At 45.8% G+C, this 15,624-nt stretch overlaps 1 protein-coding gene across 1 annotated transcript in view; it reads left to right on the top strand.

Moving 5' to 3' along the window:
- The window catches only part of KAT6B (lysine acetyltransferase 6B), a 96,356-nt gene extending 80,983 nt beyond the window's left edge, over positions 1–15,373 (top strand). The window contains exon 8 of the mRNA XM_086921817.1: positions 11,540–15,373. Within this exon, the coding sequence (XP_086777943.1) occupies positions 11,540–14,034 (2,495 nt within the window). The 3' untranslated portion in view covers positions 14,035–15,373. The remainder of the gene's footprint in view (positions 1–11,539) is intronic.
- Positions 15,374–15,624: the final 251 nt, after the last annotated feature.

Below are 15,624 nucleotides of genomic sequence, written 5' to 3'. Positions count from 1 at the left end.
TTGCACAATTGCTATGCTCCTCCGCATCCCTCTAAGGAAGGGGAGTGACTCCACTGTCTGGTCCAAAAGAGCATTCTACCTTGACTGCATTAAAGAATTCCAGATGGAAACCAAATTCTACGTGGGAGCTGAGAGAAGTCTTTTGGTGCAGAAGTGAACTTTCTCATGATGGGTCATCCTCTGCGTCAAGATTTGCTATGGTCTGGCAAAAAAGAAGCCTTCTGAAGTTTTAAGATCTCATTCCACAAGGGCTAAGGCTGCTATCAGGTCATTGCAATGTGGAGTTCCAGTTGTTGAAAGAGCTATACAGGGTAGACCAGTGCACAGCAATATTCGTTAAAAGTTGAATGAAAGTTACTGGGTTTAACAGGTGCTCCCTAGGTATTGTCTCCTTCCCATTGGACGAATTTTACTGAAGTCGTGAAGTGCATTCAATTGATAGCATCCCTGGGGGCACATTTCCGTGGGAAAACAATTCCTCAATAATTCCTTTGATGAATGTAAAACGCTCATTAAAGATTTTGAAATCTCATTTTTATTCCTTGGTGGTTTTTATATTTTCAATCGTATTATTTTTTATACAATATTCCATGTTGCATATCCACATATTACCTCCAATACATTTCGGGCATTTGCCCTTCGTCTGGGAGCATGTCTACAAGAAACAATATAATTTTAGTATGCTACTACTGATTTGCAAGTATCTTTCTTGACTATTTTTTACGGTTTTATCACCGGTTTTTTAACCTATTCAACTTTGACTATGTTTGTATACAAACACCACACGGTTCCCCCTTGGTCCACTTTCATTTTTGCGCACTGTCAGCATGATATTGCATTTAGCTCAATCACTTTTCGACTTAGTCTGTCGTTGATATCACTTCACTTAGTCCCGATCACGTGACAGGATCACATGACCCCAAACTTGCGTTATCTTGCTTGTGAATTATACACTAACCGAGTACCGAATGGAGCATAGAGCCAGCGTCCACGGTTTACTACTTCAAACCTTTAAAGTGAGTATAGCGTTATACACTTTTCCTTTTTTTAAGTCGGTTCACTACCCAGTTCGAGGCATGTGGGCTGCTGAATTCATATCTGTGCATAGATCGCCGCCTAGTGTTGGGTCTGGATGATTGCACATTGTTGTCCTGGAAGAGTCTTCGAAGTATCACGAGATAGGTGGCTCCTCCCCTGGACTACAGTGCGCTTGGGCATCCTCTCCATCCCCAGATTGTTTTTTTCCGCCATTAGGTTCGGATGTACTTTCTCGACTCCAGTTCGGAAACTTGTTATAACTCTTTACTAAGGCCAGTAGGCCTTCGGGGCGTCGGTATTGTCTCGGTCGGTGCCTATTTTTCTCCAGTTCTTAGAACAGGACGTCGAAGGCCACTTTTGACTTTTGACACCAGAGGCCCAAACTACGACGACGATGGACCGAAGTCCGTTTAAACGATGCCCCGTCTGCAACTCTAAATACCCTCACATTGATGTGCACCCAGTGTGCAATAAATGTTTATCCCCAGCCAACGACTAGGCCAGCTGTATGGCCTGCTCGAAGTTCCGGTCGAAGAAGACGCTTCGAGTTCGACGCGCAGCAAGACAATCAGCGCAGAAGTCGGCACCCGAGCTGGACAACATCTTCGAGGCCGGCAACGAGGAAGGCGCCGACGAAGATCCTGACCAGCAGTCGGACCCAGCGTCGGAGCATGACTCCAACTTCAATGTGGACGAAGACGATGAGGACTACGTCCATGAAGAAGATGTTTTCGAGGTAGGGGACGACGCAGAGGCCATCAGGGCCGTCGATGACGACTCCAATGATGAGCCAGGCCCAACCGCAGTAGCGGGGCCTAATACTGACAATACGCTCCCTACGGCTCAGGTCGAGGCATCGCCGGAAGGCCTTAGCCAAGATCTTAGTCCACATTCTATAGCCCCGCGTCCAGCTAAGAATACTTCAAAGGAGCCATCGGTCGATCTTTCGAAATCGAAACCGAAACCTACAGAGCCAAAACCGAAACTACTAAAAGTGGTCATCGGATCGACGCCATCAAACACGTCGACGCCAGTCAAGTCCAAGACTGTCAGCAGCCCTTCGGGGTCGAAAGGGGGTGCCGCCTCGAAGACCGGGGCGCCGAAGCCAGGCTCTACAGTCACACGTCACCTCGACGAAGTCTGCGTCGACGCCCAAGCATGGCGACAAAACCAAAGGTCTCCAGGCCAAAAAGGCTGTTGAACCGAAGATTTCAGCGTTCAAGCCGCTACTGGGCAAAGCTCTCGAGTCGAAGACCAAACCCGACCCGAAACAGCAGATTGCAGGCCGTACATGCTACGCACCGTGAGCTCGAGTCGACGCAAGGAATCAAGCATGCTAGTGAGCCGCCGAAGCAGCTCGGATCGAACACTACGGCAAGCTTTAAGAAGGTCGGCTCGTCCACAGGTCACCCTCTAATTAAATACGGTCTGCCGCCAACGGCTCGACTCAAGCATCTCGAGCAGCACAAAGGCACCGGCACATCCAAAAGGGTGTCCGCGCCTTCGAAGTCCACTCCTGAGGGGGTTATGTTCCAAGAACCCTCGTATGACAACCAGTCGAAACTCTTCATCGACTCGGAATCTGGCAGCCTCACCATCCATAAACGGAAAATCGCACCAGAACATCCCTTGGAGGCGTACAAAATCCCTCTTAAACGGAAGGACTCAACCACCTCACCAGTTCTCTTAGAACATGTTGAGAGCTATTCACAACAAGTGGCATATTCTTCAGCGCAAAGCGAGGAGGACGTGGGTGATGAATACGGTCAGATGGCTTTCACTTATCATACTGACACTGATCAGGAGGAACCTCAGCAATGGACTGATGCTTCAGACCCTGATGATCCACAAGCTGCACCGGACATTCAGTCTTACAATGTCAAAACCTCGCCTACTGAAGACACAGCGGCGTTTAACGCTTTAATAGAAAGGGCAGCCCTCAACCATGACGTGGAAATGCACGCAGAACCTGTGGAAGAAGATTTCTTATTTGATACTTTCTCCACCTCTGAAAAATCGGCAAAGACATTGCCTATGCTGAAAGGAGTCCTCAAACATGCTGCAGACATTTTCAAGGAGCCCACAAAGGCAAGGGTTATCAACCCTAGGATTGAAAAAAAGTATAGACCTGCGCCTGTGGACCCTACCTACATCAAAGGCCAGCTCCCATTGGACTCCCTCATAGTGGCCAATGCTCGGAAGAGGGCAAACTCGCAAACTAGTGGTGATGCTCATCCTCCAGACAAAGAATCAAAGATCTTGGAGGCGTCAGAAAAGCGTGTGGCAGCTCAGGCTGCTAATATTTGGAGGTTTTCAAATACACAGGCCCTATTGGCTAGATACGATAGGGCTCACTACAACACATTAGAACAGCTTTTGCAACACCTGCCTGATGTTTACAAAGAGGGAGCAGAAATGATCATACAGGAGGGGAAGTTAATTTCTAATGCATCCATCAAATGTGCACTGGATGCGGCAGACACGGCAGCTAGGGCCATTAACACTAGTGTAATGTTGAGACGTCACACCTGGCTCCGCATCTCTGGGTTTAAACCAGAGATTCAAACGACTTTGCTCAACCAGCCAGTTAACCCTGACTTCCTTTGTGGTCCCGAGGTAGACACGACCCTCAAAAAAATTAAAAAGGACACAGACGGCAAAATCCATGGGGGCTCTGCAGTCACAGCAGTTCCTTTCGTCGCTCCGGTAATAGGGGAGCCTCTAGAGGACAAGCTTTACAGCAAGCCCAGTACAACAAGGGGAGCACGCAAACCGCCTATACAAAAATAACAGGGGTGGATATCGTGGGAACAGCGCCAAGGGCAGAGGACGTGGAAATAACAATGCCAGATCCTCCACTCCCAACAAACAGTGACGCCTTGTCACTGCCCCCCGACCATTTAACACCTGTCGGGGGAAGACTCCAGCAGTTCCTGCCAGTCTGGGAAGGCATTACCACTGACAGGTGGGTGAGACAACTTATCCAATACGGCTATTGTCTAGAACTAACCTCCACTCCCCCCAACCTACCCCCAAGGCACCGTCCTATGTCCGCAGAGCACATGCACTTATTGCAGCAAGAAGTACTCTCCATGCTGCAAAAAGGGGCAATAGAACTCGTGCCTGCAAATGAGCGAGGTACAGGGGTGTACGCTCTGTACTTCTTAATCCCAAAAAAGGACGGTTCCCTGCGGCCCATTCTAGACCTCAGACCCCTCTACCAATACATACTGTCAGAACACTTTCATATGTTAACCTTACAGCAGGTCCTACCATTGCTCAGTCAGGGCGACTTCCTAGCAACCCTGGACCTCAAGGATGCATATTTCCACATTCCCATTCACCCAAGTCACAGGAAATATCTCAGATTCACCATCAACAATCAGCATTACCAATTCAAGGTCCTGCCTTTCGGGGTCACCACTACCCCCAGAGTGTTCACCAAGTGCTTAGCAACTGTGGCTGCGCACCTTCGAAGACAGCACATCCATGTCTATCCCTACCTGGACGACTGGCTTGTTCAAGCAAAGTCAGCCCAGCAGTGTGCCAGCCACATGTCACGCACAATTCACCTCCTACACAGTCTAGGATTCTCACTAAACTACCAAAAGTCGCATCTTCAGCCCGCTCATGTGCAACAGTACCTAGGGGCAACAATAAACACTCTAACGGCAACAGCGCAGCCAAACTCTGCCAGAGTCAACAGCATGCAGCTGCTAATTCAGAAATTCAGGCCCCAACAATCGCTCCCAGCGCAAGTATTCATGCAGCTGATCGGTATGATGGCCTCCTGCATATTCATAGTCCTGCACGCGAGGATACACATGCGTCCCATTCAAGAATGCTTAGCACAACAGTGGAACCAGGCTCATGGGCATCTAAAAGACCTAGTGTTGGTGACCGGTCGTGCATACAACTCTCTGCATTGGTGGAACACACAACCTGTGCAGGGGACGACCGTTCCACGAGCCTGTCCCACAAGTAGTGCTGACGACGGACGCATCTCTCCAGGGCTGGGGGGCGCATGTCCTCCATTATACTGTGCAAGGACTATGGACGGCACAGCAGCAAAAGATGCATATCAATCTTTTGGAGCTGATGGCAATCTTCATGGCACTGAAAGCGTTCAAGTTGCACCTGTGCAACAAGGTCGTGTTGATCCGGACGGACAACATGACTGCCATGTGTTACATCCAGAAACAGGGAGGCACACACTCCCCGCAGCTATCTCACCTAGCCCAGAGCATGTGGAAGTGGGCCATCCAAAGGAACATCTTCCTCATGGCGGAACATCTCACAGGCAAGGACAACCAGATGGCGGACCTGCTCAGCAGGCACAGTCATCAGATGAACGAGTGGGAGATTCACCCCTCAGTGCTCCAACCATATTTCCAGCAGTGGGGTCATCCAGAGATCGACCTCTTCGCCACAAAAGAGAACGCAAAATGCCAAAACTTCGCCGCCATGTTCCCACACCTGCAGTCTCAAGGCAATGCGATATGGATGAACTGGTCAGGCAGATTTGCGTACGCTTTTCCCCCAGCCCCACTCATACCGCTAGTTGCGCGCAAACTGCGGCAGCACTCCATGACGCTCATCCTGGTTGCTCCAACGTGGGCACGGCAGGCTTGGTACACCACGTTCCTGGAACTTTCAGTGGTGCCTCACCAACGGCTGCGCCTCACGCCCAGTTTCCTCACTCGGAGCCATGGAGACATTCAGCACCCAGATCCACAACAGTTGAGCCTTGCGATTTGGCTCCTGAGGTCATAGTTTGGCTACCTCAACTTGCCCTCTGACTGTATGAACATCATCAAAGAGGCAAGGCGACCTACAACTAGGGTGTGCTATGCAGCCAAATGGAAACGTTTTGTCATCTACTGTTCCAATAATGACATTAATCCGCTAGATGCGTCCACGCAAAACATCATATGTTACTTGCTGGATCTATATCGATGCAATCTAGCGTATAGTTCCATTAGGATACATTTGGCCACCATGGCAGCTTATCTTCAAAACAGGCAGCATCTTTCCCTCTTCAAAGTGCCTGCCATTAAAGCCTTCTTGGAAGGACTCACAAGAGTGATCCCTCCCAGACACCCTCCTTCGCCTGTCTGGAATCTAAACATCGTTCTCACCAGGCTCATGGGGCCACCCTTTGAGCCTCTTCATTCTTGTGAGAGAGTTTCTTACATGAAAAGTGGCTTTTCTGATAGCCATCACATCGCTACGAAGAGTCAGTGAGCTTCAAGCCCTGACAATTCAAGAGCCATTCCTACAAATTCATGCTAATAGGGTAGTGCTGCGCACCAACCCCAAATTCATGCCTAAAGTGGTCTCGCAGTTCCACATTAATCAAACCATAGAACTGCCAGTTTTCTTTCCAAACCTAGATTCAGTGGCAGACCCGGCACTGCACACCGTAGATGTTAAAAGAGCTCTCCTGTATTACATCGACAGGACAAAAGACTTTAGAAAGATTAAACAACTGTTTGTTGCCTTCTCTCCACAACACAAAGGCAACCCTATTTCCAAATCAGGTATAGCCAGATGGATTGTTAAATGCATACAAATCTGTTATCAAAAGGCTAAACGCACTTTAACAGTTCCCCCAAGAGCGCATTCCACACGCAAGCTAGGGGCATCCATGGGTTTCCTAGGTAACATTCCTCTAGAGGATATATGTAGAGCAGCCACATGGTCCACCATACATACATTTACCAAACACTACTGCGTAGATGTACACTCCAAACAGCAAGCCGCTGTAGGACAGGCTATTCTCAGAACTCTTTAAGACTGCTGCAGCTGGCACTGGCAACCGCCGCTAAGGAGGTAACTGCTATTTATTCTATGCACAGATATGAATTCAGCAGCCCACATGCCTCGAACGGAATATGCTACTTACCAGTATGCATCTGTTCTTCGCATGTAGGGCTGCTGACATTCATAACGCCCGCCCTCCTTCCCAGAGCCTGTCGCAGCTGTAACACTCAAAATCATTTTCAGGCATGGTCATCACTTTCAGTATTACACTCCATCTCTGCCACAATGGTGAAAAACAATCTGGGGATGGAGAGGATGCCCATGCGCACTGTAGTCCACAGGAGGAGCCACCTATCTTGTGATACTTCGAAGAATCTTCCAGGACAACAATGTGCAATCATCCGGACCCAACACTAGGCGGCGATCTATGCACAGATATGAATGTCAGCAGCCCTACATGCCAAGAACAGATGCATACTGGTAAGTAGCATATTCCTTAGACTGCTCTAACCTTTGGCGTTTCACCTAGGTTTACTGCTTGCACTTTTTTTTCCAGATCGGGCGCGTTTAAATGCTCAAGAACCGTCCACATGAGTAAGTCCGACCCGTATTAGTTCAGAAAACTAAGTTTCACATCATGCACGTTTTGGTGCCGTTCTCCTCACATTTCAGATAACCACTATAGGGTTATAAGGCATCACATATATGTTTGCACTGGTACTTATGCTTTATACTTGCAAATCAGTAGTAGCATACTAAAATTATATTGTTTCTTGTAGACATGCTCCCAGACGAAGGGCAAATGCCCGAAATGCATTGGAGCTAATATGTGGATATGCAACATGGAATATTGTATGAAAAATAATAAGATTGAAAATATAAAAACAACCAAGGAATAAAAATGAGATTTCAAAATCTTTAATGAGCGTTTCTTTACATTCATCAAAGGAATTATTGAGGAATTGTTTTCCCACAGAAGTGTGCCCCTAGGGATGCTATCAATTATCAATTGAATGCACTTAACGAGTTCCAGTTGTTGACATTTCAGGTAGCAACATGGGCATCCCTGCACATGTTTACCAAGCACTGCTACTTGGACCGTCAAGTCCACAGGAACAGCCTTTTTGGCTGCTCTCTTGCAGGACTTCCTGGTCTGAACTTGTCCCCAGTCCCTCCTCCGGGGATGGTCTTTCTTGGGTATCTATTCAAAGGTAAGAAATCTGCAGCTAGATGTCTATCAGATGGACAAGTTACTTCGGTAACGCCTAATCTGGTAGAGACAGGATCTGACTGCAGATTCATTCCCGACTCACCCATCCTCCCCGCACTGCCGACAGGTTTTTAGGGTCAGGGTTCGTTCCCTTTCAGGGCCCTAAATGCTCACAACACACCAAAGCCAGTGTACTTCATGTCTCTGCGCTTCTGGCATGGAAAGTTGTGACACATAACGGACATCAGCATGCTGAGTTGGTGCCTGTATAGGTGGCGCAGAAGTCACTACAGTTCAGACGACCCCAGCGACGTAAAGCAGAGCTGACCAACAACACCTCCAGCACACAAGGATATTGCTTGAAGCAAAATCTTCCTGACCCAGTCTTATACCTAGGAAATTCAAAGGTAAGGATTCTGCAGCTAGATCATGCCTCTGTCAGATAAGGCATGAACAAAGGTAATTTGTCCATCGCTGTATTGTCTTTATATGGCCTTACAGTTCTGTCTGGTTCAGGTACCTTAATGCCCATGTCTCAGTGGGTCCATCACAGGCTGAAGTCTGTTTGGATCATCAAAAGTGCACATGTGGGCTGTAGACTTAGTTGTAGTATAGCTTGATTTGCCTAGCTGGAGATATTTACCAGTCTTGAGTATGTGCCATCTGAAGAATTTGTTTGTGCATTGCCCAGCTTGAGGTAACACTGTTGTAGAGTCGAATGCTTTTTGAAGTGTGAGACTGAGTTATGTTGGATATGTGTGCATTGTTTTGACTAATGTATTTTGTTGTAGTTTGTTTCTGCATGGTTTTATGGTTTGTACCGTTGAGCACTGTAGTAATAGGTGATATGCAATGTCTTAGCTGTTAGTTTGCTGGATAGTTCTTAATGTGTGTGTGTAGTTATGGTGTCCTGTTGTGTTTGCAATGTTACCGGACTATTTGGTGTATCTTCACTGTTAGATGTGTGATCAGGATTCTAGCTGTTTACTGTTGTATTCATGGTTAGGGTATGTAGATGTTGTGCTCGTGCTTCTTTTCTTGTGTGCAGGAGCTGCATTTAGACCAGACACACCAACTTAATGGCTGTTGCACCCACTCAATTCTTTTGTCCTAGTTGGAGGACAACTCTTTTCTTTTTACCTAGGCAGGTAGGGTCGGCAGTCTCTTGTGTTCTTTGATTACTTCTGTCTACCATCCTTGTTGTCCTTCCCCAATCCCTTCAACCACTAGCTCTGAAAATTTCCTTCACAGTCTACACTGCTGTTAACATTGGAAGACCAACGTAGCGATTATGTATGTCTAGATACCAAACCTGCAGGAGATTGCTGAAGTGCATCGGCTGTCTACAATCTGGCCCCTTCTGACTTTAGCTCTCGTCTCTTTTTGCAGATTTCCCAGATTTAGAGAGATATCAAAACTATATTTTTGCAGCGTATGTTGTTGCTGATCAAATGCTGTGCACTATTCTGCATGGAGTTGGAATATTTGCAAGCTGTTTAGTTCAAGATTTAAGTTTTTCAAAAATGACTCTTGGTCACCTGGCCTAAACCTATGAGGTTTGCAGACTTAACATTACTTGTTTCTGCTATCTGGGTCAGAGCAAATGAGTGCTCAGTCTTTGAAAGTGCATCATGACTGGGAAAGCTGGATTTTAGGCTCAACAAAGGACCTCCAGTACCGAACATCATTGACCACCTCTACAGCACATCGGTCATGGAGAAACTTTGATTCAACAGTTGTTGAATCCTGCATACTCACTGCGCGGTTTGTTCGAATATGACTGCTTAGATGGATTGGACATGGAAAATGCGCCTTCTTAATTTGGTCCTTGATTTAATACGAAGCTAGCACAATTGGATTTGTATCAGTTTTGTAATATGTGCCAATGAGGAACGCTATTAGAAGTGTTCGCTTTTCAAGTGTTCTGTCCGTCACCTTTGTGACAGAATGAGGCTTACTACTCTGTCACTGTTCTGAAAGATCAAGATGGTGTTGCTTTGAGAGTTTAAGGCGGAGTCTTGCAAATCTTTAGGAGATGGCAAAGGTCAAAATGGAATCACATTTTTCAGAGTACGAGCGCGCCTAAACTAAAGTTTATTTTGGGACCAAAACAAAACCAGACATCCAAGATTCCACCTAAGGTTAGAAAAACAGCACTATTGAAAGAGGGGCACTTGACAAACCCATCACAATAAAAAGTGCCCAAGAACATGTAATTAAAGTCCCAACACTAGTTAGCTGTGGGTTAACGAAAACCTGCCTTTAAATATAAAGGTTTGCGCCCCAAAATATACAAAGGCCTGGATAAGACCCATCCAAAGCTGCTTTGGGATAGACCGTGTCTTGACCCCAATAATCTCGACCACTGAAAAGAGTCTTAGAGAATGATGCATCATTTCTCCACACAAAAATGTGTGGGTCTCACTTTCTGTGACAAAAGTATTGTTTCTCCCAGAATACTTCCCAACCATGTAAAATGTTCAGAATCCTACTTCCACCCTCCATGGACAAACAGCAAGTTTGTAGACCTACTCATTAGACGCAATCAAAATGCACATGTGCGACTGCCATCCTAAGATTCTCAACGCGTACTTACAAATATGTGGCACTCCAGATCTTTCCACAGCACCCAAAACTAATGCTCCCTCATCGTGTCCAGGTATCCACAACACTGTCCCCTGTAAATAGTCTGGATAAACTGGTCAAGGATATTTGCACAGGCCCCTTTCACTGATTTATAAGTTTTGAGAAAGTAAGAAGAGTCCTATAAACAATTATCTTAGTTGCAATCTTAACGTGTACATGTTCCTTTTAGACAAATGCACCAGCCCAAATGCTCCTCATGCCAGAGTAAACGATACTCGCAGTATACCATCTACTGCTTGGGTGTCCAGTTTGGTCAGTTGCTTTAACTGTAACAAAGTGTAGCTTTTGCAGTTGTGTATTCAGCAACTCCGTTCTGAATACTTGTTTTCACTGCAGTGCCAGCCATCTAGTGAGCTGTACCTAAGTAACCTAGACCATGGTCTAGTAGAAACAAACTTGGCCACAGCTGGAAAACTTGGGCCCTCACCAGCTTGAATACCACCTACTTGGTAATCTATTCTGCAGAAGTCGAAATCTGAACTAAGCATGTTTATGCAGTACTGAGGGTTTTCCCTCCAAAATGGTATCCCTCATTGCTTGACTGCTAGATTCCTATGTTTAGCTTGCGGTCAGTCAGGCAAGTACTACAGTGTATTAGAAAGTCAAATTATTGGCTGAATCAGTATGTATTTGTAGCCTGTATCTTTTTTGCCATAGGTGAAGTGTTCATGTAACTTCGAAGCAAGCACATGCAGCTTAAGGCCCTACATTTTGAATGATTGGTTATGAAATGGAGTCTCTGTATTAACAGCTCACAATTTACAAATATCCATTTTTATCTACAAGTTGAGTTTTAAAATATCTTTTCTTGAACAGTGTAATAAAATGTACTTGTCATGCTTTTTGATTTCTCATTTAATTTTCTCTAATTTCTATTTTTAGGTAAACCTGATGCTGGATTACTTGTAACAGATGTCGAGGAGCAAAATTCCGAACCTGTGCGACGTAAACAAGGATGGCCAAAAGGCGTGAAACGTGGCCCAGGCAAGTGGAGACGGAGCAAAGAAAGACAGACTGGTTTTAAGTTGAACTTGTATACACCACCTGAGACTCCTATGGAATCTGACTGCCAGGCAGTGGTTGACGAGCAAAAGGAGGAAACGAGACATGAACTTTGCGAAGCACTCTTGACGGAGGAGGATGATAAAAAACCAGCAACTCCTGTTGAGCCTCTTGAAACAGATTTAGGCAGTTCTCAGTCTGAGCCTCCAAGCCCTTTTCCTGCGCCAGGTGAAAAAAGTCAGAATGAGGCCATGAAAGAAGAGCCTGAAGAGCTGACGCAGGAAGTGCAAGGAGAAAAAGCAGAAGTTCCCGATGTTGCGAAAGGGCAAATCGTTAAGGCAAATGAACTTTCTCTGGAGAAGGAAGAGCCTCCCCCTTTGGAGGAGCATGATGAAGAGGAGGAGGAGGAGGAGGAAGAAGAACCATCTCATAATGAGGATCATGATGCTGATGATGAGGACGATGGTCATATGGACCCGTCGGAGGCCAAAAAGGTTGTGTCGGAAGAAACATTGATGGACGAACAAGAAAATCCAGAAACTTTTTTAGACCTTAATGTTCAAACCAGTAATTCGGGTCAGGAGGATGTGATAGACAGTGGTGCAGACCTTGTTGCTGAATCAGACAGTGATCCCAACGAGGTTGCTACAGACTCTGGTCCCATCCAGGAGTCTGATGAAGACCATGCAAATAAGCCACTGCAAAAGGACTTTGAATTGAGTTCAGAGTTCAAGGAGAGCACTGTGGAGAACATGGAGATTGATTCTGAGACGGCACAAGCAGTTCAGTCACTAACGCAGGAGAACAGCAGTGAGCAGGAGGATTCTTTTCAAGACTGTGTGGAAACACAGGAGGCTTGCAGGAGTCTACAAAACTACAACCAAACAAACCAAAGCCCACAAATGACAACTGGTCTTGATGATTGCCAGCAGTCTGACCACAGTAGTCCAGTTTCATCAGTCCATTCTCATCCAAGTCAATCTGTTCGTTCTGTGAATAGCCCAAGTGTTCCTCCATTGGAGAATAGTTATGCTCAGATCAGCCCTGACCAGAGTACCATCTCGGTGCCATCTTTGCAGAACTTGGAAACCAGTCCAATGATGGAGGTACCCTCTGTCTCGGACCATTCCCAACAGGTGGTAGACAGTGGGTTTAGTGACTTGGGAAGTATTGAAAGCACGACTGAAAACTATGAAAATCCAAGCAGTTATGATTCAACCATGGGTAGTAGCATATGTGGAAACAATTCTTCACAGAACAGTTGTTCCTATAGCAACCTTACTTCCAGCAACCTCACACAGAGCAGTTGTGCAGTGACCCAGCAAATGTCCAGTATGAACGGAAGCTGTAGCATGATGCAGCAAAGCAACATCCACTCGCCACCCCCTTGTAATGTCAAGTCTCCTCAAGGCTGTTCTGTGGAACGACCTCCAAGCAGTAACCAGCAGATGACCCAATGCAGCATGGCCACCAACTTCACTCCTCCCATGCAGCTGGCAGAAATGCAAGAAACTGGCAATGCCAATATTGCCCTTTATGACCGAATAGGCCAGAGCGAGTTTGGAGGTGGGCACTACCCCCAGCCTTCAGCTACCTTTAGCCTAGCTAAGCTGCAGCAGCTGACCAATACCTTGATGGACCATTCCCTGCCTTACAGCCATTCAGCTGCAGTAACCTCCTATGCAAACAGTGCCTCTTTATCGACCTTGAGTAACACTGGGCTGGTGCAACTCTCTCAGCCACCCCATTCTGTACCTGGAGGGCCACAAACACAGCCTAATATGACCCCACCCCCAAATCTTACCCCACCCCCTATGAACTTGCCTCCACCTCTTCTGCAGCGTAATATGACCTCCTCCAACATTGGCATTTCTCACACTCAGAGACTGCAAAGCCAGATGTCGGGCAAAGGTCATGCCTCTATGAGAACAAAGTCAGCCCAGCTGCAACCCGCCACAGCAGCACATCAACCTCAGATCTATGGACGCTCCTCCCAAGCAGTTGCCATGCAAAGCCCTGGTCGGACCCTAACCATGCCCAGGGGCATGAACATGAGTGTGAATCTTATGCCGGCACCTGCCTACAATGTCAACTCTGTGAACATGAATATGAATACCCTGAATGCCATGAACAGCTACCGTATGTCCCCATCTATGATGAACAGCGGCTATCACAGTAACCATGGTTATGTGAACCAGACTCCCCAATACCCCATGCAAATGCAGATGGGCATGATGAGCGCCCAGCCATACCCACAGCAATCCATGCCAACTACACCACACAGCAACATGATGTACACTCCTCCAGGACACCACACGTACATGAACACTGGCATGTCCAAGCAGCCTTTGAATGGAACCTACATGAGGCGTTGATCATGGCATGTTGTGGGCACATGGTGATGTGTCTGCATGAACACCTTCCGCGGTTCTATTTCAAAACCAGCAAATCTGTGTGAATGCAAATGAAACGAAGCATTTCTTGGCGACATGAGCTGTATTTAGCAGCAAGCCTTATTTAAGATGTAATTTTTGGTGCCTCTGTGCAGTTTGTGTCTGTCCCCCAGGAAAAAACCTCTGCTCTCCTCCCGGACCTCAGCACCTCGACAGCCTGCTGTGCTTAACTGTTCACTGCCCTCATCCTGGGGCAAGGTGGACAGCCGCCAGTGCAGTCTAATTGACAGTGTTTTGTTCTTCATTTTCCTTTACCTTCTCATATTTGAATGTGCATGTGTGTACCTATATGCCTGGCTGTATATATAGACACACATACACAGATTGCGATATATATATATTTATATATATAATCTGCCTTTCTAGTTCAGCTCTTGTATATTTTATTTCTGAAGGGACACTTCTCCAGCATGCCGCTAACGTCTTAGTGTCAGTGCATTTTTGTAGTACTGTACAGTGCTGTGCTGAACAATAAAGCCATTCAATACGTTTTTTTTTTATTATTTTTGCCTTTATTAGGTGACCCAAGTTTGAGGGTTAAAAGCAGACTATATTTTTGTTAATTGTAAAACTGTAAAAAGCTATGAAAAACTCGTCTGGTTCTCTCCTTGGTGAGAGGGTTTTATTGCTCCTGGTTTGGTGTAAAGTTTCACTCTTATTCCTTTTCCCTCAAACTCCTGAATCCCATATATTTTGGGTGACCGATTCTTTGATTATTAAAGGGCAGATTTCTGTTTTTATAAATGCAGACTCCTGTTTAATGGAACAACGCTTATCTCAGTGTTCATTGGGTCAAGTTTCAAAACGTCTTTATGCGTTTTTGAACCCGTGACAGTATTTTAAATAAAGAAAAATAAAATTCAATTTAAAATTTGGTGTACATTTGCAACTTTATGGAAATGCCTTTAACTTACCTTTTCATTCCATCTGTAGATTTTTCTATCTTTATAAAATATTGGAGTTATTTTTTAAGAAAAGCAAATAGAGCAGTAGCGTGTGAATATCTTGAGCTAAGCTTTACAAACCGCATGTAAAAAAGCAGAAAGTTACTTGTGTCTGTTTATATTGCTCCCTTTTTGTACCCTTTCTATCTGTACAGGGTTGGCTGGAAAGGCCTGGACATAAGAGGCTTATTACATGTATAAAATAGCACTCAGTGACACCTGTATTTATCTGTTATCTTTTTAGTCGGTCACTTAAAAATTACAAAACAAAAAAGCTGTACATTTTAACATAAAATAAATTATGACGACCCTTGTTAGCCTCGTGTGTCCTGTCGTGTTATGATGCCAAAAAGAAACCACATTATGCTCCCTTGTTCAAATGTTAGTGTCTGAGAAGCAGCTCCGTGGGGTGAATGAATGAATGCATTAAGACCTTCGTATTAGGTTGAAGAAAAGGACGTTGCAACTGACTTGATTCAGTTTGCGAGGGCAAAGTGTTGAATTACTGATAGTCTGTGACTTTTAAAGGAAGATGGGGAATTGAAAAAGTCAACCGTTTAACTTGATG

Source organism: Lissotriton vulgaris, chromosome 5 (genome assembly GCF_964263255.1).
Source record: "Lissotriton vulgaris chromosome 5, aLisVul1.2, whole genome shotgun sequence".
In the NCBI taxonomy this organism is placed as follows: Eukaryota; Metazoa; Chordata; class Amphibia; order Caudata; family Salamandridae; genus Lissotriton; species Lissotriton vulgaris.
Note: the sequence above shows the minus strand (reverse complement) of the source record. Positions and strands in the feature narration are given on the sequence as shown.